We start from the raw sequence: 24,644 nt of genomic DNA, 5'->3' as shown, positions 1-24,644 counted from the left end.
ATTTGTCTCTTGTTAAAATAAAAAACCAAAAAATTCAAGTTGTGAATAAATATATAATCTTTAAAAATCTAATTCCTATCGCTTTTCAACTTGAAACACTATTTCATGAAATCACAACTCAAAGTTTTCAAATATTTGAAGCGAGTTTTTGAAATAAAGTTCCATTCTTTGAGTAAATTTCATATGATATGAAGTGGTTTTTAAAAGTTTTTCATGGTTTTATGATATGATTTTAGTTATGTGGTATTCAGTCTAATAAATAAATTAGATTAAAATAATTTTGAGTATTTAAAAGTGGTTGAAATTCAACGATATTTTTTCATATATAACCCTCTTACGCCCTTGGTATCTAACGTGCTTCATAAATTTATAACTTCAATCTGCAATTTCTCGAATACTTAGAAACGAATTCTTCTCACACAAAATTTTTTTAAATTTTATTATATCAGTTCAATTTCCATTCAACATGTTCAAGGTAAAAAAGTCAAGCAAATCTCAATGTTGATCTTGTTCAGAAGATGTAAATATCTTATTTTCAAAAGATATTACAAAAAAAACATTAAAAAAGGTTGTCAAAAATAAAATAGTTTATATTCATTCCATAACAGCGTAAGTTTTGTGATCCAACATAAAAGCAAACAATATTCCTAGTGATGAATGCTTCAGAAATAAACATTATCTGAATTAAACCTTGACATGAAATTTACAGACAAGCTGATTAGTTCAATATGAACAGTAGATGGAAATAAATAAAATCAAATCAGGTTCTCCAATTATTATTTTTTGTTTAATTTCAAAACATTGGTGCCAAAAAGGTAGGAAAATGTAAACTTCTGCTTGTATTTCGGGAATTCCCGGGAAATTTTCAAATTTCCCGGGAAACGGGAAATATTTTTTTCCGGGAAATCCCGGGAATTCCCGGGAAATTTTTTCCCGGGACGGGAAATTGGACGCTCTATTTTGTAGGTAATTTCGAGCTCATTTTGTTCTTATTAAAAAAAATACTGGACTTTTTTTTCCACATTCGATCGCATTTATTTTGTTCAGCTTTTGATTTTTTCTTAAAAGTTTAGACCTATTCTTCAATATTTTTTTACGGTATGAAAAGGCATATTTTTACTACAAATATTGGGGATGCGTCAAAAACACGAAAAAAAAAATCTGGAAAGTTTCACATTTTTAAGTATCGTAAAACAAATCAAACCACTAAAACCATAATTTTCCAAAAATTTTAAGATTTATGAAGATCAAAAAAATTAAGGCCGTATCTAAAAATAAAAATAAAAAAATTATAGTTTGGTGCGTTTCTACCGATAATTTTAGATTTATATTTATTTTCATATGATTGTTAATTTGTCTCCCGATTCTTTGAACTAATTGTGAGAGGAAAAGCTCAATGTTTTTAATTTTAATCGTGAAAATCGAGTCAATAGTTCTCGAAATATCGTCAAGCGTTTGATATGGTATGTCCACGCATCCTTCCTCCCCTGTAGATTCTATGAAATGTGATCCATTATCAGAATCCTCTCTGCGGTAAACACAACGCAGTAGGGCTGGCCGCTATATTTTTTGTAATATATTTCGGCTGTTCTCGGATGTACTACAATTATTAAAAATGACAGGAAAAGTGCTTGGGGCGTTATCTAATCACGAGACTTTCCAGAATGCTTTCATCGGACTGGCTGCGTTTGTGCCAGATTAGATTAGATTAGATTAGGCAACAAACTGAAATTTTTTTTAACGTTAAAATACTTATAACGTGTAAACGGTGCAGCTATATAACAATTTTCAAATTTCTAATGGCCATGTAGAGAAAATTCTCGTATTTTTGGCAGGTTGAAAACTCTTTTCAAATTCACAGGGCCACTCAAGTCGGGAAATCGGGAAAGTCGGGAAAGTTGGGTTTCAAAATAATCTCTCAGGGTCTTCGGGAGCCTAAAAGACAAGTGTAATTAGCGTATTCTAATCACTGGCACAACATGCTGGGTATCTTCTACGTGAAATGCCAAACAAGTTCTTCTAAAAGAGGAGTTAGAGCGGATGCATGTCTGATTTTTTCAAGGACTTATTGTTTGTGTTTCTACTCTGAATCATAATAATGAAATTACATTTTTGAAGTTTTCTTTATTATGTGTTGTTTAGTTTCTGTATTTTCAAAAAATGCCTATATTTGGATTTTTTTTTGGTTTTTTAGGAGCGGTAACCAAAGGCCAAAGTGCTGCCTCATGGGATTAGATGCTTGTTCCCTATTTGATATTTCATAAAAAAAAATTAAAACCATTTAAAAAAAACATAGCTTCATGAGTATGGTGCATTTGCACTATAAACGTGAATATATTAATTCGGGACTGAAAGTCTGAATAGGTGCAGGAGATTTTGAGCAATAAATTTGGAAATCGGTGTACTAATTGTTTTGTTCTGTTCTGTAACCGAAATCAATCAAAACAATCAGAACATTATTCAAAAAAAAAAAAAATTAGCTTAAACTGCTGAGCAGTTCTCTAGGATTTCGCTCATTCGATTTTTTTTTTGTATTTTTTAATCCGGCTGAATCTTTTTTGGTGCCTTCGGTATGCCCAAAGAAGCCATTTTGCATCATTAGTTTGTCCATATAAAAATGATATGTGAAAATTCTAAAATCTGTATCTTTTGAAGGATTTTTTTGATCGATTTGGTGTCTTCGGCAAAGTTGTAGGTATGGATATGGACTACACTGGAAAAAAATGATACATGGTAAAAAAATTGGTGATTTTTTTATTTAACTTTTTATCACTAAAACTTGATTTGCAAAAAAACACTATTTTTAATTTTTTTAATTTTTTGATATGTTTTAGAGGACATCAAATGCCAACTTTTCAGAAATTTCCAGGTTGTGCAAAAAATCATTGAGCGAGTTATGAATTTTTGAATCAATACTGATTTTTTCAAAAAATCGCAATGTTGGTCGCAAAAAGTTTTCAACTTAATTTTTCGATGTAAAATCAAATTTGCAATCAAAAAGTACTTTAGTGAAATTTTGATAAAGTGCACCGTTTTCATGTGAAATCCATTTTTAGGTGACTTTTTTGAAAATAGTCGCAGTTTTTCATTTTTTTAAATTAGTGCACATGTTTGCCCAATTTCGAAAAAAATATTTTTGAAGAGCTGAAAAAATTCTCTATATTTTGCTTCTTCGGACTTTGTTGATACGACCTTTAGTTGCTGAGATATTGCAATGCAAAGGTTTAAAAACAGGAAAATTGAAGTTTTCTAAGTTTCACCCAAACAACCCACCATTTTCTATCGTCAATATCTCAGCAACTAATGGTCCGATTTTCAATGTTAATATATGAAACATTTGTAAAATTTTCCGATCTTTTTGAAAACAATATTTTCAAAATTTTCAAATCAAGACTAACATTTCAAAAGGGCCAAACATTCAATATTACGCCCTTTTGAAATGTTAGTCTTGATTTGAAAATTTTGAAAATATTGTTTTCGGAAAGATCGGAAAATTTTACAAATTTTTCATATATTAACATTGAAAATCGGACCATTAGTTGCTGAGATATCGACATTGAAAAATTGTGGGCTGTTTGGGTTAGACTTAGAAAACATCAATTTTTCTGTTTTTAAACCTTTGCATTGCAATATCTCAGCAACTAAAGTTCGTATCAACAAAGTCCGAAGAAGCAAAATATAGAGAATTTTCTCAGCTTTTCAAAAATATTTTTTTGAAAAGTGGGCAAACATGTGCACTAATTTAAAAAAAATGAAAAACTGCGACTATTTTCAAAAAAGTCACCTAAATCTAATCTAATCTAATCTAATCTAACCCTAGCGCAGCCAGTCTTTCGAGGGCATCCTGGAGAATGCCTTAGGTTGATTGACGCCTAGCATCTTCTTGTCATTATCAACATTTGCAGTGCGCCATTGCATTAACATGCATTGAAACATCACAAACGTCGAAACGGCCAGGCCAACTGCGTAAAGTTCACCGCAAAGATGATTCGTTGAATTGGATTGAGTTTGAACACGAATGTTCAAACAGCAATACATTTCTGAATCTACAGGGGAGGAAGAAACGTGGGGATCCCCCGCTCACGTTCCTGTTTATTTAGGCAATTAATCGTTGGGAGCCACCATGCTAAGAAGTTTTGGTGCTCCGGGACCCTCGAGGATGGGACATCGTATTTCCACAAATGCCCTGGACACTATTTGCCGTGGTTATAGCGCCACAACTCGCTCTCTATTTTCAAAAAAGTCACCTAAAAATGGATTTAACATGAAAACGGTGCACTTTATCAAAATTTCACTAAAGTGCTTTTTGATTGCAAATTTGATTTTACATCGAAAAATGAAGTTGAAAAATTTTTGCGACCAATATTTCGATTTTTTGAAAAAATCAGTATTGATTCAAAAATTCCTAACTTGCTCAATGATTTTTTGCACAACCTGGAAATTTCTGAAAAGTTGGCATTTGATGTCCTCTAAAACATATCAAAAAAAAAAAAAAATAAAAAATAGTGTTTTTTTGCAAATCAAGTTTTAGTGATAAAAAGTTAAATAAAAAAATCACCAATTTTTTTTACCGTGTATCATTTTTTTCCAGTGTAGTCCATATCCATACCTACAACTTTGCCGAAGACACCAAATCGATCAAAAAATTCCATCAAAGGATACAGAATTTTGAATTTTCATACATCGTTTTTGTATGGACAGCTGCCAACTTTGTATGGAAAATTATATGGACAAACTAATGATGCAAAATGGCTTCTTTGGGCATACCGAAGGCACCAAAAAAGTTTCAGCCGGATTAAAAAATACAAAAATTAAAATTGAAGAAAAAAGACCGATTACGTAGAGAATTGCTCTGCTGTCTTATTCGTTACTTTTGTCCTGATTGGCGCCAGATGCCGGTTTTTGATGAAAAGTTATTTTTTTAGATATAATATTTTTTTCTAGCTTAAAGTCGTAAATATAAGTGAATGTAATACTAAGTCTTTTTAAAATAAGTAAAATTTACTAGAAAATATTTAAGGCGCACATGTTAAAAAAAAATAAAAAATTTTTTTAAATTAGTGCACATGTTTGCCCCCTTTTGAAAAAAATATTTTTGAAAAGCTGAGAAAATTCTCTATCTTTTGCATTTTTGAACTTTGTTGATACGACCCTTAGTTGCTGAGATATTGCCTTGCAAAGGTTTAAAAACAGGAAAATTGATGTTTTCTAAGTCCCACCCAAACAACACACCATTTTCTAATGTCGATATCTCAGCAACCAATGGTTCGATTTTCAATGTAAAAATATGAAACACTCGTGAAATTTTCCGATCCTTTCGAAAAAAATATTTTCAATTTTTTAAAACCAAGACTAACATTTCAAAAGGGCCAAACATTCAATATTACGCAATATCTCAGCAACTAAGGGTCGTATCAACAAAGTTCAAAAATGCAAAATAAAGAGAATTTTCTCAGTTTTTCAAATATATTTTTTTCAAACGTGGGCAAACATGTGCACTTATTTAAAAAAAATGAAAAACTGCGACTATTTTCAAAAAAATCACCTAAAAATGGATTTAACTTGAAAACGGTGCACTTAATCAAAATTTCACTGACAAAGTACTTTTTGATTGCAAATTTGATTTTACATCGAAAAATTAAGTTAAAAATTTTTTGCGACCAATTTTTCGATTTTTTGAAAAAATCAGTATTGATTCAAACATTCATAACTCGCTCAAAGATTTTTGGCACAACCTGTAAATTTCTGACAAGTTGGAATTTGATGTCCTCTAAAACATATCAAAAAATAAAAAAAAAATAAAAATTGTGTTTTTTGCAAATCAAGTTTACAAAAAATAAAATTTAAGAAAATAGACCGATTTCGTAGAGAATTGCTCTAAACTAAAAAATGTAACAATATTCCCTGATGAGTTAATTTAATGCCGACCGAGAAGACGGTAATAACTTGGGAATATCATTTTTTGATTTTTGAAAATACTAGGCCAATAACATTTTATGTTATTTACAACAAAATTTGTTATTCGTCGTTATGATTTTTTGTTATTGGATTGTTATTGTAATAATACACTTATAACATTTTTAGTTAGTCTTCGAACAAATCTTTGTTATTATTTTTTGTTATTTTTACAACTAATCCGATCACCGCAATAACAGTTGGAGGTATTCTTCCATAACAAAAAATGATATTTCAAAGTTGTTTTGGCTTTCAACGAATGTCAGACCAATAACAAATTTTGTTATGATAACATAAAGTGTTATCAAACCATTATGCAAAAATGGATTTTTTCAAGAAGATTCCATAACACTTTTTGTTATTTTAACAGTATTTGTTATTGAAATGGCATAAATTATGTTATTTCCGTCTGCCCGGGGCATACAAAAAAAAAAAATATTGCTTTTTTTGGGTTTCCATGTAAAATTATCATTTAAACCCAAAATATGACCAAAAATCGATTTGTTGACATTTTGGCTCAATTCTGAGGGCAGATTCAGATTCTGCGGGCAAAATTACATGGAAAAACATATATTTGGACAATTTTCGAATTTCGTTAGGGTGGTCCCATATGGTTTTCCCTTGAAAATTAGACTTTTTCAAATGAAGATATCTCAAGTTTAAAGAAAAACACCCCTGAGATTTTTTCAGCGTTTGTAGTGCTAGATCTCTTCTTTCAAATGCAACCTAGTGCTTAAAATTTGGCTTGCGCCATTTTGAGATATTTAAGTTTTAAATTTGCATCTTTTTTACCTTAAAATGGCTGTAACTTTTGACCCTTAAGTCCAAATTGACATGTCAAAAAAATGAAAATGTTTGTTTTGTAGAGCTCTAAAAGTGCTCCCAATATCACTTTTCTCTAAAAGTTAACCCTGAATTGCCACGTTCAAAAAACTGATTTTTGAAGGTTTGCTCAGATGCTTTTATAAATTTGGTCATAGAAGGCGTAGATTACGAGATAAAATTTTGGTGTCTTCGACAAAGTTGCTTGGATTGGCAAGCCCATCAACTTTTAGAAGACAAAAAATTCCCAAAATATTCCTGAAAAGTTAGATTTTCAAAATCACCTAATCGTGAACCACCCTAATTTTGAACCAAACCAAAAGTTGCCCCTTTCCATTTGCAACAACTCTTCTGAAGACACCAAAGCTCCAAAACGTCACCATTTTTCGGAAAATCCATTTTCCACTTAATTTTGCGATCTGGACCACTGTGCAATGCGAGCCTTCGGTCGAGTTTTTTTTTTCATTGTTGGCGGAAGCTTATGGAAAACCCGGAAAGGAAGACGGCCCCCACCGAATGGGTTCTGCTGAAAGCAACGAGATCGAGCTTACATCAGACGAAAATGCCATAAACTGGCGTTCTTTATTGCGGACGACTCTTCGCCATCGTCGTCGTTTTATTGTCGGTCGTGGAATCGGGCTTTGAATGCGTTTTTCCGAGTGCGCATGCGGCAAAATTTCCTCAACACGAGAGAAGCTTTCTGGGTGTTTGTGCAGTGGGAAGCTTTCGGTGATAGCGATTGTGTTCGCAGTGGTATTAGTGAGGATGCCAAAGCGATGATCTGGAGCTGATTGTGGAATGACCTGTCAAGCTCGAGATAAGTCAAGCCGAAAACGTCCTTCGATAATTCATTGTCACTTTGGTAAATGGATTTGTTTTGTGTCAACTCCATGATTTAAATCTGCAAATTAACCATAATTTAATTAAAAAAAATTGAGTAAATATAAAATACTCACAAACTAATTGACTGTAAACTCGCTTCCTTCTTTCGGTCGCGTTTATCGTCAGCTCTGTGGGGAGCGTAAAATTCCACGGAAAGCTTTCGATTTTCCGGACTTTTAACACCAACACCACTACCAACTGCTTCTCGTTTGGGGTTGCGTCTGTATGGGTGTCAACTGAGTCGTTTTTCGAACTTGTTTCAATTGTGACACTTATGTTGGTCGCTTGCGTGGTAACAGTGATACCACGTTTTTAAAACAGGTATTATTTTGATGTTCTAACCGTGAGAAATATTATCAGACTGAATTTTATATTGCAGATTCAAATTCAATACAAAAATAGAAATAATTAAAAAAAAACAAATACATATTTAATAAAGTATCAAAACCACGTATCAAAACAAGAAATGAAACAATACAAAATTAAAATAGTAAGTTGGTAAAAACAGCATAAACTGTTCAAAAGCAAATAAGATTAAAAGGAAGCATGTAAATTGGACATGGAAAAGGAATTAGACAAATAAATTATAAATGTTCAAAATTCTGAAAAGAAAAAAGTGTTTTGAATGCATTTTACAGCATTAGTTGACAAAATATCAAAGTATCGGTTAAAATTTTATTTTTTGCGAAAACAAAATTTTTGCGGTGCTGTTCATCAAAATTTCATAAAAATTCAAAACATTTTTAAACAAGCCCAAACATGCTAAATATGATTATTTATGCAGAAAAATGCATTTTAAATTGTTTTTCCCCTTGATTTTTCAGACCAATTTTGAAGGGGGAAGGGGGCGACATTAACTTTTAAAAATATTTGCAACGTCAAAAAAAAAAAAGAATAAATTAAATTTTTCAAAAAAATCTTTCACATTTTTTTTTATTGACAACAACTTTTTTCAAAAATTGTACCTAGGCTAGTATAAGACACATTCCGCCGTGACGTTGCAACGCTTTGACTTTTCTTTTTTCAGTATTTCGGCTGTAACTCAAAAAATACATTGAAAAGGTACATATGTTATTACAGATTCGTAAAGTATATTAAATTTCCTATAAGAAACAATGTTGAAACATTTTTTTAAGCGAATATTCTATTTTTGAGAGGGGAATATGTAGCGTGACGTTGCAACGCGTGACTTCTTCTCAATCCTGACCCAATTCATGTTTTGCCATTAACTCTGCTCTGATAAACGGTTAATTTGTAGTTCTTCTTCCATTTTTAGTGTAAAATTGACCAACAAATCGAATGCAATCATTAGTTTTTCGAAAAAATAAAACCTCGATTTTTAAAGACCACTTACATTTCGTGACGTTGCAACGCTCTGTTTTGAAAACAGGGGTTTTCCTTACGTTGCAACGTCACGAAATTTTAGGTTCAAAATAAATCATAGTTTTTGTTAGTTTGAATAACTGTAGGTAAAGATTTTATTATAGTACAAGGACATGTGAATTGATTGGCCCGCCCATTTCGGACCCCCATCCCCTTATACCGCTTTCACAGTAGCAGTAGGATTTACGAAGTTTTGCAAAGCGTTTTCAAAGTAAAAATAAATGTTTGTATTATTCTATTAATTCTATTATTCTATCCATGTTATGGGGAGTTCATGCATTACGTAACGGCGTAATATCAGGGGGAGGGGGTGGGGTGGTTCGAGGATTTATACAAAAAAAAAATGTATCGGAAATGTATTTCCAGGGGGTGGAGGGGGTCTGAATACCTAAATGTTTTGTTACGTAACGCAAGAACGCTCCCTTAATACTTTAATGGTTTTGGGCAATTTATAAAACACGCGAATGTTTTAGAAGGGAGGTAATGAGCTTCAAGTTTTCAGAAGGGCTGAAATTTATAAATAAAGTACCCATATCGTTTGTTGATGTCTCCTAAGGGGTGATCTGCAAACAACGTAACAAATTTTGCTGACTGTTGTGCTTTTTAGATTCAATTTGTGCAAATAATAAAACTGTTTACCTGCGTAACATAACATTTTTAATTACGAACAACAAAACATTGCATACAACTTTTTTAGGTAAGGGTACGTCCAATAAAAAAAGTGACAAAAGTTGGTAAAAAAACATTCGAATCACGTGATTTTTATTGTTTAGTGAATTTCACTGTAATTTAGCCTACATAAGGATGTGGGATAAAAAAATCGTTGCGTTGTATGAGAATAAACCCTCACGTAAATCAGTTTATCATAAAAAGGCCATCCAGTAACCACGTGATTACTTTTTTGGAAGTTTTAGATTTTTTCTCCCTTGTGAACATCGGTCTATTTTGATTTGTTCAACAAGTTTCATAAAATACCTACTTTTTTCGAGTTGCATACAAACTTAAGTGACGGAATTTGTGAATGACCCACGTACAATTCTTTTGAAATATGCTCGGAAACAATATATAAAAAATATATATTATTAAGTATCCTTTTATTTTCAACAATCAACTACCGTAAACCGGGGTGACTTTGATAGGATTTCAATTTGTTTTTAGAATATTTTCCTACAGGTACGGTTTTTCTCAAGATTATTATTTTTAAAACATGTACTGGGGTAGACTACACAAAGTCCATGCACTATTTCGGAAAATAGTTTTTTCAATAATGTTTAGAAAAATAGTTACGTTAAAAATTCTTAGTTTTAATTCCGGGGTAACTTTGATAGTCATAGTTTTTTCTTGATAAAATCATATTTAAGATGTTCAAACTTTATTTGTACGCTAAATGTACCATCACTAAAGTAGCTGATATAGTTTTAAGAAAAAAAAATCAATGTTTATATTTAGTTAACTAAGTGTATAATCTTTTTAGCAAAATACATATAAATTTAAGGTAAAATTGTTAAAAAGTCGGAACTTTGCCTAAAATTTGTTAAAACTAGTTTTGTTTATAAAATTATCGATTTATATTGCATTCTATACTGAATTCAAAGCACGAATCGCAAGTTTTCACATTTTACTGAAATTGCCTATAAATTTGAAGATTTTTTTATATTGTGTTTTAAAAACACATATTATTTATTATTTACAAACTTTTCTCCTAGTGGAAAAGGTTGCATTTAAAGGCTCTTTCCAAGTACAAAGAGCATCCGAAATATCAAAATGATTGAATGTTTAGTTTTCTGTTGGCATAAACAACTGTCCCTTTTTCGTGACGTTGCAACGCAATAAAATGGTAAACTTACACTAGTTTGAAAAAATACTTAACTTAAGATAAACTGCAAATCCATGACATTTCCGTTTAGTACATCTGAAAACCTACAAAATGCAATCAAAAGAATAATTTTTGGATTTTATCTCGATAAAAACCAGGAGTTTTTAGAAAAATGATGATTTTATCACGAATTGATGCATAACTTAACCAACTTGTACATAATGATATTCAAATGATCAATTAATGAAAAACATGATTTTTGGAGCTTAAAGCAGTCTAGAATCGAGGAAAAATATCCAAATAGCTCATACACGCTTTTCAAAATTTCATCCTAAGGTGTACATTGCCGGAGAATGTGTCATAAATAAAAGAACTAGTGTTGTAAATAAGATTCATATATTTATCCCGATTCATTTTAATTTATGTTTGTTTACATGGTCGTTAATTTTTTTGAAAGTTTAATTTCTTCAACACTATAATATTTATAGGAAGGGGGGGGGGGGGGATAAAAAATTGAAGTTACAAGCCGAGGTTTCAACATTTGGATGGTTCGTGGAACTGTACATTGCTAGTTCATTTCATAAAATGTTTTCAAAGGAGTTCAAACATGCTGAATATGATAATACACGCGGGAAAAGGCATTTTAACTGGTTTTCAGTTGATTAAACTTAAATTTTCATTAACATTTTGAAGTTTTTCGAAAAAATATTTTTTTGCCCCCTGATTGTTCAGGCCAATTTTGAAGGCAGAGGGGGTCACATAAACTTTGAAAAATATTAAAAAAAAAAATCGAGAAACTGCAATCATTTCACTGAAATCAAACTTTTTGGTGGCTATATCTAGAAAAACGGGGCACTTCAATATTCAAAAATTAGAGTTCACGCGCGGTGATACGACCGCAAGATAATGGTCGCATGACAGCCGCATGACAACCGCAGAACAAATTATTGGCTGTTGTCAAAGGTTGCCTTGAGTTTTCAGCTGTTTTTTTTTTGGAAAATATTCAAAACAAACCATTTTGACAGCCAAATCAACACAGAATTTCAGTTCAACTTGCTGATTTTTACACTGCGGCAGTCAGGCGGCAATAATCTCCTGTCAGACACAGCGAAGGCGAAACGTGATTTTATCTCGCAATAAGCAATACTTTTCAATTTCAGATATAATTTTACATAAAAAATAATGGTGCATGAAATTTCGATTTTTCCAGAAAAAACTTTTTTATAAGAATTCGGCGGGAATTTCTTATCATACTTCTCAATGCCTCAAAAGTTGCGGGTTTTTGTCTTTTAAAACACATAAAAATGCTGATTTTGGAAAATTGAGTTCTTGTGAAAAAAAGTGAATTAAAAAATCGGCAATTTGAGTGCGGTGCCTGTGTGGACGCTCAGTCCTGTTTTTTTTTCGTGTAATTTTCCGTCTCTTTTATGTCGCTGTTCGAGTGCATGGGGTGATTGGTCATTATAAATAAATAATGGCATCAGTAGTGCAGTGCCTGTGTGGACGCTCAGTCCTGTTTTTTCGTGTTATTTTCCGTCTCTTTTATGTCGCTGTTCGAGTGCATGGGGTGATTGGTCATTATAATTAAATAATGGCATCAGTAGTGCAGTGCCTGTGTGGACGCTCAGTCCTGTTTTTCGTGTTATTTTCCGTCTCTTTTATGTCGCTGTTCGAGTGCATGGGGTGATTGGTCATTATAATTAAATAATGGCATCAGTAGTGCAGTGCCTGTGTGGACGCTCAGTCCTGTTTTTCGTGTTATTTTCCGTCTCTTTTATGTCGCTGTTCGAGTGCATGGGGTGATTGGTCATTATAATTAAATAATGGCATCAGTAGTGCGGTGCCTGTGTGGACGCTCAGTCCTGTTTTTCGTGTTATTTTCCGTCTCTTTTATGTCGCTGTTCGAGTGCATGGGGTGATTGGTCATTATAATTAAATAATGGCATCAGTAGTGCGGTGCCTGTGTGGACGCTCAGTCCTGTTTTTCGTGTTATTTTCCGTCTCTTTTATGTCGCTGTTCGAGTGCATGGGGTGATTGGTCATTATAATTAAATAATGGCATCAGTAGTGCAGTGCCTGTGTGGACGCTCAGTCCTGTTTTTTCGTGTTATTTTCCGTCTCTTTTATGTCGCTGTTCGAGTGCATGGGGTGATTGGTCATTATAATTAAATAATGGCATCAGTAGTGCGGTGCCTGTGTGGACGCTCAGTCCTGTTTTTTCGTGTTATTTTCCGTCTCTTTTATGTCGCTGTTCGAGTGCATGGGGTGATTGGTCATTATAATTAAATAATGGCATCAGTAGTGCAGTGCCTGTGTGGACGCTCAGTCCTGTTTTTTCGTGTTATTTTCCGTCTCTTTTATGTCGCTGTTCGAGTGCATGGGGTGATTGGTCATTATAATTAAATAATGGCATCAGTAGTGCAGTGCCTGTGTGGACGCTCAGTCCTGTTTTTTCGTGTAATTTTCCGTCTCTTTTATGTCGCTGTTCGAGTGCATGGGGTGATTGGTCATTATAATTAAATAATGGCATCAGTAGTGCGGTGCCTGTGTGGACGCTCAGTCCTGTTTTTTCGTGTTATTTTCCGTCTCTTTTATGTCGCTGTTCGAGTGCATGGGGTGATTGGTCATTATAATTAAATAATGGCATCAGTAGTGCAGTGCCTGTGTGGACGCTCAGTCCTGTTTTTTCGTGTTATTTTCCGTCTCTTTTATGTCGCTGTTCGAGTGCATGGGGTGATTGGTCATTATAATTAAATAATGGCATCAGTAGTGCGGTGCCTGTGTGGACGCTCAGTCCTGTTTTTTCGTGTTATTTTCCGTCTCTTTTATGTCGCTGTTCGAGTGCATGGGGTGATTGGTCATTATAATTAAATAATGGCATCAGTAGTGCAGTGCCTGTGTGGACGCTCAGTCCTGTTTTTTCGTGTTATTTTCCGTCTCTTTTATGTCGCTGTTCGAGTGCATGGGGTGATTGGTCATTATAATTAAATAATGGCATCAGTAGTGCAGTGCCTGTGTGGACGCTCAGTCCTGTTTTTTCGTGTTATTTTCCGTCTCTTTTATGTCACTGTTCAAGTGCATGGGGTGATTGGTCATTATAATTAAATAATGGCATCAGTAGTGCGGTGCCTGTGTGGACGCTCAGTCCTGTTTTTTTTTCGTGTAATTTTCCGTCTCTTTTATGTCGCTGTTCGAGTGCATGGGGTGATTGGTCATTATAAATAAATAATGGCATCAGTAGTGCGGTGCCTGTGTGGACGCGCAGTCCTGTTTTTTCGTGTTATTTTCCATCTCTTTTGTGTCGCTATCTGTGTACATGGGGTGATTGGATTTCTTCTGATTCGTGTTGTTATCATCTCTTTTGTGTCGTTGTTTGTGTGCATGGGGTGATTGGTCTTCTTCTTCTTCTTTTTTCTTTATTTTTAGTTCGCGCGTTCGTTGGCCAATGAGTTTATTTTTGTTCTCTTTACATAGTTTTCGATAGAAACGATCCGAATTCTTTTTTCGAGACAAGCAAGTCGTATTGCTGGATTAAGTCCTTTCTATATCATCGATGATCGGAAGGCACGCCGACGAATATGTTTTAAGGCTTATGATATAAAATCATTTTAATGAATAAAGCCCTTCTTACACCACCGTTGATCGGAAGGCACGCCGACGAAGAATTTCTGGAGGATCGCGGTCGAATTAATACTATATTTAAAATTCTAGATAGCTATCTTTCGGATTCGATTGTGAGTAACGGGACTTCGCGGTTACTATGCAACGTATTTTTTGGAGTCTTTTTATATTTTAAATTTATAAGTCCTTCTTTTATCATCGTTGATAGGAAGGCACGCCGCCGGTTAAGTTCGTTTAAGTTATTGTTTTAATTTCATTACAATCGGTTACGTGGTGTCCTGTTTTCTTTTCGTTTATATTCGTTGATCGTAATAATTTATTCCAACAGCTTTAGTATTAACTCATCTACTATTTTTGACATTTGCTCGCGTTATCTTAATTGTACCAACAGTAAAAATATACTGATAAGTCCAGCCCATAGCACTACCGCTCGGTTGGCACGCGTTCGATTAAAACAAACTTTTTAAATAATCAATTATTTATCTTTCCGCAGCCGGCTGCCTAAGATTTAAAGTTTCAACCGATAAACAAAATGCTCATGGTCACATCACTGCCACTCGTGAATCCTGACCTCATACCCATCTACTAACCCCCTCAAAACTCATGTGATACTTTGTCGGAGAAGCAGTCGATTGGGCGGTCTCTATCACTCAAGTATCGGACTAACATTCCCATCCACTTCCCCGTGACCCTACCACTGGTCGTGGCCGGCGCCGGTATTGATCAGCATGATAAGGGCCTTTGAGAAGTTGCGAAGCGAGGAAAGATAGCACCCACTTATCTTCCACGGCTCGTGGATGTAACTTCTGGAGGTCCTGGTCAATAACGGAGTAGCAACTGCGGGTGGGCACCTATGCTTATGCTTATGCTTATGCTTATGCTTAAAAGTGAATTAAAAAATCGGCAATTTGTTTCCCGTGTACCTCTTTTTATGAATAGTCCTCATCAATACCTACAACTTTGATCAGAAAATTCCTTCAAAAGTAAATTAAAAATGAGGCTGATTTCAGGCAGAATTGTCTATTTAAGCTCAATGGTTTCGAATTGATAAAAACAAATGTAAATTGTTTTTTTTTACCTGGTATAATTTGCACTTTTATGTATTGAAAACTCAAATCAACAAAAACTGACCAAAACACTGAGGATCCCTGTACTTCTTCACGGCCACACTCACGTGAGAGATCCTTGTCCGATGCTGCTCGATGTCAAGAACCGAAACATGTTGCTGAACTTTTATGCTCACGTATTTTCTCTCTCCAGTTGTATGGCCGATGTTTTCCCTGTATTGGTGTGCGAGAGTCACCAAATGCTCCCGTGCTTTGGCTCGTGGCCGTGTCCCCGTCAGTCAGTCTTCGTCGTGCCTCGTGGATATCAACGCGCTTTTCCCGTGAAAATCGTCACCGTGTGTTTGAAGCTTCTCTAGCCAAGCTCTCTAGCAAGTTGATTTTTTTCTTCTCGAGAGGTCTTCTGTAGTGAAAAGGCGAATCGTGAAATTTAATTTCACCCCCAAAATTGGAGTAGTTTGCACGTGATTTTCACGTGATTGCAAAAAAAAGTTTCCAAGTCGCGTCGTAATTCGGGATTCGATTAGCTTTCGAAATTTTCTCGCGTGTGACAGGTGAATGGACAGCGAGCGGAGCTAGCCTTAAAAACCCCACCCACCACCACGTGTGTAAGTTCAGGTTGTGCTTGTGTGTTGGTGTGTTTGTGCACACGTTAATTTTCCTTAAAAGGGACAAAGCTGAGTGCAGGAGGAGGGGCGGGGTTGGTGTCTCCACGAAGAGAGAGTGCGACCAAGCGAGGGGGAAAATTGATTTTTTGTTTGCCTTTGCCCATTGCATCAGCCATCCCATCCCTGGCTGGCTCCCTTGAATATTTTGGATCAGGCTCTGGAAAATGGGATGGAAACTCTCGCGGGGTACATCAGGCTTTTTGGTGGGGTAGAGCTGGAGGGGATTTTTTGATGGTCGAAAAGGGATAAAGTAGTACGTTGTTAGGATAGAGGATGGATTTTCTCTGGTAGGAAGATCATAAATTAAGGAAAAGGTATAGCTTCTTGAGGTAGGAAAATGTGGTAGTACATTAAGATGAAAAATCTGTGAAAGTTCAATTCAATCGGAAAATAGCTAGAAATTTCTTGACAGATATTCAATAAAAAAATGAATTAATTTATATTTTATTTTTCAAGAGTTTCTGAACGGTTTATCATTCAAATTTATTTTTTTCAGTGTAAACAATATAAATGGATTAATAAAATTTTAAAGAATAATTTTAAATGTATTTCGTCCAGTGTACGAGTTTTTTTTCCAATGAAAATTTCTATTTCTCGAAATTTGTGTTTGGCTCCAAATATCTGAACGATTTCAAAGGGTGAAATAACATTTGTATTTGTAATACATAACGGACCAAAGGTCGTAAGAAAAAAATTTTTACTTTCTCTCAGACATTAGGTCGGAAATGTGCTTTCTGTTTAAAATTTCAAATATTAGGCTCTTGTAAGATAGAGTTAGGGGTGAGGGTGTGTGACTATCAAGATAAAATTATTGGATTTTGTATGCATTCAAAAAGGCAATATCTTGCAAACACAGATTGTAAATATCTAGATCTGTGAAATCTGGGTCATCGCTTACGTTTTAACCTAAAATCGATAAATACGAATTTTCTTTTGTTCGTCCTCAGATAAAAAAAATTAGCTGTCCAAAAATATTGAAATAACAATATAATAAAATCCATGCAATAATTTCAAAAAACTTATGACAAAAATATTTAATTCTCTGAAAATTCTGCCCTAGTGTAACATATAATCAAAATTATTAAAATATATTCAAAATTTACCCGAATATATTAGGAAGCATAACAATGTTAAACCCAAATTTCAAATTCCACTAAACTTAAAAAATACAAAAAGTATCAGAAATTGCCCAACACTGTAAAATTTGTAACCTGCTTAAAAGTGGCACATTTGAATAAAAAGGGAAATATAAAACGTCATACTATGTATTCTGTATAGTTTACAAACGTTTGTACAAGTGAAACTTTCTATTTTTCAAAATAAAAAAAAAAAATAAGAAAAAGAAAATCGATGACGGTTCGGTTCTCCTGCATATTGCATGCAATGTTTGGGTTGTATGCAAGAGCGACAAACCGCACTAATTCTCCATACAAACTTTGGAGAAAAACCATTCAGCCCAGACAAACTATTAAAAAAAAAATTGCAAAATGCACGTGATTCTGAAGACCCCAAACTTTATGCTTCCCCTCGAGTTGAGCCTGCGCAGTCATTTTTGTCAATTTTTGTAGGTCAGTGTGATCGAATCTTTGCATAATCGAATCTCTGGATAATCGATTTTTTGGAAAATCGATTCTTTGGATAATCAATTCTTTGGATAATCGATTCTTTGGAAAATCGAATCTTCGGTTAATCTATTCATTGGATAATCGATTCTTTGGATAATCGACACTTTGGATAATCGATTTTTTGGATAATCGATTCTTTGTATAATCGATTCTTTGGATAATCGATTCATTAGTCAATCAAATCTTTGGATAATTGAATCATTGGATAAACGAATCTTTGAATAATCGAATCTTCGGATTATGGATTCTTTGGGTAATCGATTCTTTGGATAATCGATTTTTGGGGTAATCGATTCTTTGTATAATCGATTCTTTGGATAATCGATTCTTTGGATAATCGATTATTTGGATAATCGATTATTTGGATAATCGATTCATTGCATAATCGATTCTTTGCATAATCGATTCTTTAGATAATCGATTCTTTGGATAATCGATTCTTTGGACGATCGATTCTTTGCATAGTCGATTATTTGGATAATCGATTCTTTGCATAGTCGATTATTTGGATAATTGATTCTTTGCATAATCGATTATTTGGATAATCGATTCTTGGGATAATCGATTCTTTGGATAATCGATTATTTGGATAATCTATTCTTTGCATAATTATTTGGATAATCGATTCTTGGGATAATCGATTTTTTGGATAATCGATTCTTTGGATGATCGTTTCTTTGGATAATCGAATCTTTGGATAGTCGAAGTTTTGGCTAATCAATTAGTTTGATTTTTTTTTTAAAAATCAAACCTTCGGATAATCGAATGTTTGGATTATCAAAACTTATCAAAACTGATGACTAAAATTTCATGTTAAAAACAAAAAAAATAAGAAAATACGTTTTTTAAGATTAGATTATCCGTTATTTGTTTAAAACCGTCGAAAAAATATTCCGATCGGGCTCAAAATTGGACTTGGATTTTCCGAAATAATTAGACTCGTATTTTTTTTTTGTTTGCCCATTAGGATGATCTACGCCGCGTAAGCGTGGTTTAAAGATGACAATTTCGACGATTTTCGTAAAAATTAGGAAAATAAAGACTGGGTTTTTCGACGCGCCTCGCGCAAAACCGGGAACAAAATAAACTTTTTTTTACTAAATCTGTGATAACCTTAAAATTTTAGCGAAGACCATTTTTGGGATCCAAAAGTTACGTCTTTCAATTACCCCCAGTCCAATTTTGAGCCCGATCGGACAAATTTTAGTTCGAATCATGTTGTTTTCATGAGGAATTGTTGTAAATACAAATGATTTTAGCCCTTAATACAAATAATTCTCTTTTCTCAAAGAAAAAATATTGCAAACCACCATGCGTCTCCATCAAACAGCTTTAAACATTATTCTCCAATGGAACCGCTTGGCAGCTCACCGAAAATCAACACAAATTTATTCCGCATTCGTGTACTTTCAGCAAAATCAACAATTGAAGGGGGCAAAAAATTAGTACATCTTCTGCTTAGCAATATCAAATCCCAAGAATCTAACTCAAACAACGTCGTCGTTTTCGCTAGAAAATGACAAAACGTGTCCTTGCCTCGCACTTCTCGGCTGCAGCAGTCAATTTGCTTTTCGCCAATTTTCTTTCTCACTAACAAATCATCGAAATGAGAGAAAAAAAAATGTCAATTGTTCAGAGTGGCACGCTTCTTTTCGTTTTTTTTTGTGTGGAGTAACAATTCAAAACGGTTGAAAAAGTTTTTTTTTTGATAAAAATTTGAACAAAAATTTAAGAAACTTTGAAAATGATATTTTTTATTTAAGAAAAAAAAAACAACGCCGTTTTGAAATGTTTTGCTCGATTTTTCCTCATCCCATCACCGGTAATCATCACTGCTGCTGCTGCTCGTTCATCGAGAACTTGTTTGAGATTGGATTCACGTTTCGTCGTTTTTTTTTTTTTTTAATTTATATTTATTCAAATTTCTTTTCCATGTACATTCATTGAGTTAAAATATTATTGAGTGTCCAATCACAAACGATGACTTTTCACCTCAATTTTAAATACTAGCAACTTTCATTTATTCATGAAATATTGTAGCTTTCGCTATTCAGTGATTTCAAATGTAGGAGGTCCTACATGTACAAAAGGGAAAAGGGATACCTTAAAACTAACTTATAAACTATATAAAGAGCGGATCAATGCAGCTGAAGACTGCAATGATTTTTGTCGAAATGCATCAATTATCTTATTGGACATAACATCCAAAGTGTCAACTTCGGCTAATTGATGAAGTTCACTGGTGCTGAACCAGGAGGAAGTTTCAGAATCATTTTCAGAATTTTGTTCTGAATCCTCTGAAGTTTTTTCTTCCTGGTTAAGCAACAGCTTGTCCAGATCGGCACAGCATAAAGCATGGCAGGTCTGAAAATTTGTTTATAAATTAACAGTTTATTCTTGAGACAAAGTCTAGAATTCCTGTTTATAAGTGGATACAAACATTTAATATATTTGTTACATTTAACCTGGATACTTTCAATGTGATCCTTGTAAGTAAGGTTTTTGTCAAAAGCAAGTCCAAGATATTTCACTTGATCCTCCCACTTTAAATTTACCTCATTCATCTTTATAATGTGATGACTTTTTGGTTTAAGAAAATTAGCCCTTGGCTTGTGAGGGAAAATAATAAGTTGCACGTTTCGTCGTTTGGAAACGACTTTAGCCTCGCAAACACCGTCGTCGCAATTTCCACCAAAGATGGAACCAAACCAAACCGAAAATTGGTTGGAAATTCAAGTTTTACAGTTTGATTTATACTTTTTTTTCTCTCTCTCTCTCTATTTTCCTCTCTTTTCATGTGGCTCCTGACAACGGTGGGGAAAATTGAACAAAACCAGATTCCAGATTCGGCAGTGTTTGATTAGGAAAAAGTGAAGAGTGGATACACTGAAAGAAAAAAAAGCTGTGAAGAGTTGCAATCGTTGTTGTGTGGTGTGATACGTCAGTGTGCAAGCGATCCGATAAGAGCAACAACAGGAAAAAAAAGCTAGAAGAAGCTGCCGCCACACAAAAGTTGGTGGTGTCGCTGCTCACTGTCTGTGTGAGCTGCAAAGAAAAAAGAGCCCGAGCCGCAAGTGCTCAGCGCTAGTGCCGCAAGGCAGTCTTTTCTCCGGGTGAACAGGTTCAGAAAAAGGCTTTCAAAATTTCCAGCGGGATGGCGTTCGCTGGTCTGAAGAAGCAGATCAATAAAGCGAATCAGGTGAGTGGTGGCATTTTGTTTTATTTTTATTTTTTGTTTTTGGGACACAAGAGGAGGGTTTGGGAGGGATTCTTCTTTTTCTTAAATGCTTAATTTTAATCGAGAAAGTACTGTAAGGCTTTTTCAAAAATTAACAGCACTTTCGAGTTCGTTTTGAGCTTTTGAAACATGTTTTGAGCATACGAAAATTTTCCTTATTTGCCATTTTTTCATGAATTTCAAACTCAAAATTAGCAAAACAAAAATTGTAATCAAAATCAATATCTTGTGGCTACAAAGAGACGAGTATTTACAGTATTGCATTCTGCTAAAACGCCCAATCAAACCGCAATTACCATCATCTTGTTGGCAACTTCTCTCTGATTTTTTTTTGAATACTCAGTTTTTGTTTTTTTAGTAAAATCCGTCTTAGTAAAATAAAAATTCTTATCACAGCTTCACTGTTTTAGCTTCTTCATTTTCACTACGCGAATGAAGCTCCATTCAGAAGAAAGGCATTTTGGTACGGTATGTCCTCGCATCCTTCTTTCCCTGTAGAAAAGAATGTGACCCGTTTAAAGAATCCTCTCTGCGGCCAATACAAGGAATATAGGAATTTTAGAATTTAGGTATTGAAGAATTCAGGAATAAAGGAATTTAAGCAGCTCTGGAAGAAATATCTTGTGCATTTTGTCAAATTTTGTTTCGAAATCAAGCTTGAAATTTGATTTTTTTCAACTCTATGTTCAAATGCAACTTTTGAAACTTGAATTTCACTAAGATATTTTTACTTTTGGCCGCTGGTGTGATAAACCAAACAGCTAATATTCAATTTCCCTTCTAAAATTATTACAAAATACCGTATTTTCTCGAAAATACTCAAATTGTCATAACTCGAAATATGGGTATCATACGAATTAAAATTTTGCATGTATTTTAACTGTTTTAGATTTTTTTGGATGAAATATTCAAGGTTTCACTAAATACCGTATTTTTTGAAAATTATAAAATTTATAAAATTTATAAAATTTATAAAATTTATAAAATTTATAAAATTTATAAAATTTGCAATATGGGTATCAAACGATCCGAAATTTTGCATGTATTTTAACTGTATTAGAGGTTTTTAATGAAATACTAAAATTTTCACAAAATACCGTATTTTCTAGAAAAAACTTTTTTTTTATAATTCGCAATATGGGTATCAAACGTTTCGAAATTTCGCATGTATTTTAACTGTTATATAGTTTTTGAGTGAAAAATGTATATTTTCGCAAAATACTGTATTTTTTTGAAAGTACTCAAATTTTCATGATTTGCAATTTGGGCATCAAACGAGGCGAATTTCTACCTCCTGCATCATTCAAAAAACTCAAAAATAGTTAATACAAATTACAAAAAAATAGTATTTCCGAGAAAATACAGTATTTTGTGAAAATTTGAGTATTTCATTAAAAAAAACTCTAAAACTGTTAAAATACATGCAAAATTAAGAATCTTTGATATCCATGTTGCGAATTATAAATTTTTTAGTATTTTCGAGAAAATACGGTATATTTGTGAAAATTTGAGGGTTTCATTCACAAAACTCTAAAACAGTTAAAATGCATGCACGTTTTCGAATCGTTTGATAACCACACCCAAAGGGAAAATATATCTCAAAATCTGCAACACTGGATTTGCTGCAGAAAATGTAATATTTTATTACATTTTTTGCAGCAAGCCCGTAGATAATTTTTGCCCGCGTGTAAACACGTCAGCGATCTGCAGTTCTCACCAACACATATAATGCAGGTGCGTCCCCGAGCAACACTCCAGAGAGAACATTATGATCGCACTCTGTCCCTCACAATTCATCAAGCGTCCATGGCGCGGTGGTAGCGTGTCGGATCATCAACCTAGAAGTTGACGGTGCAATCCTCGTTCTGTTAAGATTTTTTTCTGCAATACAATCAATCTGCCGTCGGTAATGTCGATAATTGTCGGTAACGGGCAAAAATGTCATACCCCTATAACGCAAAAAATGCATGAGGACAGATTTCATGCAGATTCTGATATACTTTCATGCCGCCATGTATCACAATCATGCGACCGCCGGTTGGGTGCATATTGCGATTTTTTTTAGTATTTTTACTTTAAAACTTATATAATATATGGGTCATTCCAGGCCAACTGAGTACACTTTTGGACTCGTCCTTCACCGATTTGGACCAAACTTGGAGGGAATGTTCATCTTTTAATAGTTAGCAAAAATCCCAAGTTTGGTGCTGATTGGACCATCCCTCTATTTTTGGCAGCGCTTTTTTACGATTTTCTAAAAAACTTTTTTTCTTTTAATCATAACCTTGCAACTATTTGAGCAAAGGACTTTCTACAGGTTGCATTTTATAGAAAATTGTCCAAGGAAATCGATAACAATAAAATTTCAACCCTTAAATGCCCACTAATATTATATTTTAGCGTTTTATGTATGAAAATTCAGTTTTGACCTGTTTCTTAAATTTTTATTTGTTTTATTTTATCACCATCATGTTCCCCGGACAATTTTACATAATAATCAATGTAGACCTCAAACTAAGATGAACTATTGGCGGGATACAGCGATTTTACTGAAAAAAGTTTGATTTTGCGCTGCACTCTGTCCTATGAATTCAAATCCGAAATAAGTTTCTCACATATAAAAATCGAACTATGCGGGATTCATCCCTTTTTGTTGAAAAGTACACCATGTGCTTCCGAGTGCTGCGTAAAATCAAACCTTTTTTTTAGTAAAATCGCTGTATCTTGTCAATCGTTCATTTTAGTTTGAGGTCTACATTGATTATTATGTAAAATTGTCCGGGGAACACGATGGTGATAATATAAAACAAATAAAAATATGAGGAATTGGTCAAAACTGAATTTTAATACTTAAAACGGTAAAGTCTAACATTAATGGGCACGTAAGGGTTAAAATTTTATTTTTATCGAATTCCTTGGACAATTTTCTATAAAATGTAACCTGTAGAAAGTCTTTCGCTTAAGTATTTGCAAAGTTATGATTAAAAGAAAAAAAAAACGTTTTTTAGAAAATCGTCAAATAAAGAGAGCGGTGTCAAAAATAGAGGGATGGTCCAATCAGCACCAGACTTGGGATTTCTGTTAACTATCGATAGATGAACGTTCCCTCCAAGTTTGGTCCAAATCGGTGAAGGTCGAGTTCAAAAGAGTACTCAGTTTACCTGGAATGTAAAAAATATTTACTAAGAGGAAGCTTGAAAATTCAACATAATTTGATTGGTTTAATATAAGTAATCTTCCGTTATCGTCGATAAAATTATCGCCGATAGAATCATCGGAATAACGATGATGATAGATAACGATAGAAATATTTTTATTGTTATCGAACCTCGATAGTTTTATCGTTAACAACCTTGGTTTTTTATCACTGATTAAAGTAGTTTTAAAGTAAGTATCGAGCAAACACAGCTAAGAAAATCGTTAAATTTCCTTGGCGTTTTTACCAAATTAGTGCAGTCATATGAAATCACTAACAAACATTCGATGACACGAATGCCAAATTATGGTAAAGTGTCAAAAATCATAATAATAAATCTAACAAACATTCCGTTCTAGGACAAATCTCTCCCT

The 24,644-nt window shown here is 33.8% G+C and overlaps 1 protein-coding gene across 9 annotated transcripts in view; it reads left to right on the top strand.

The window, feature by feature from the left end:
* Positions 1-24,644, top strand: part of LOC6045890 (endophilin-A) — a 142,850-nt gene that overhangs the window by 50,875 nt on the left and 67,331 nt on the right. For 8 of the 9 annotated variants that reach the window (XM_038251666.1, XM_038251669.1, XM_038251668.1 and 5 more), the window contains one exon: positions 20,674-21,035. In XM_038251666.1, coding sequence (XP_038107594.1) covers positions 20,991-21,035 — 45 coding nt within the window. In that variant the 5' untranslated portion in view covers positions 20,674-20,990. Of the gene's footprint in view, positions 1-15,845; positions 16,152-20,673; positions 21,036-24,644 lie in introns of those variants that run through there. The other variant, XM_038251665.1, reaches the window with a different exon arrangement.

This window comes from Culex quinquefasciatus, chromosome 2 (genome assembly GCF_015732765.1).
Source record: "Culex quinquefasciatus strain JHB chromosome 2, VPISU_Cqui_1.0_pri_paternal, whole genome shotgun sequence".
NCBI lineage: Eukaryota > Metazoa > Arthropoda > Insecta > Diptera > Culicidae > Culex > Culex quinquefasciatus.
Note: the sequence above shows the minus strand (reverse complement) of the source record. Positions and strands in the feature narration are given on the sequence as shown.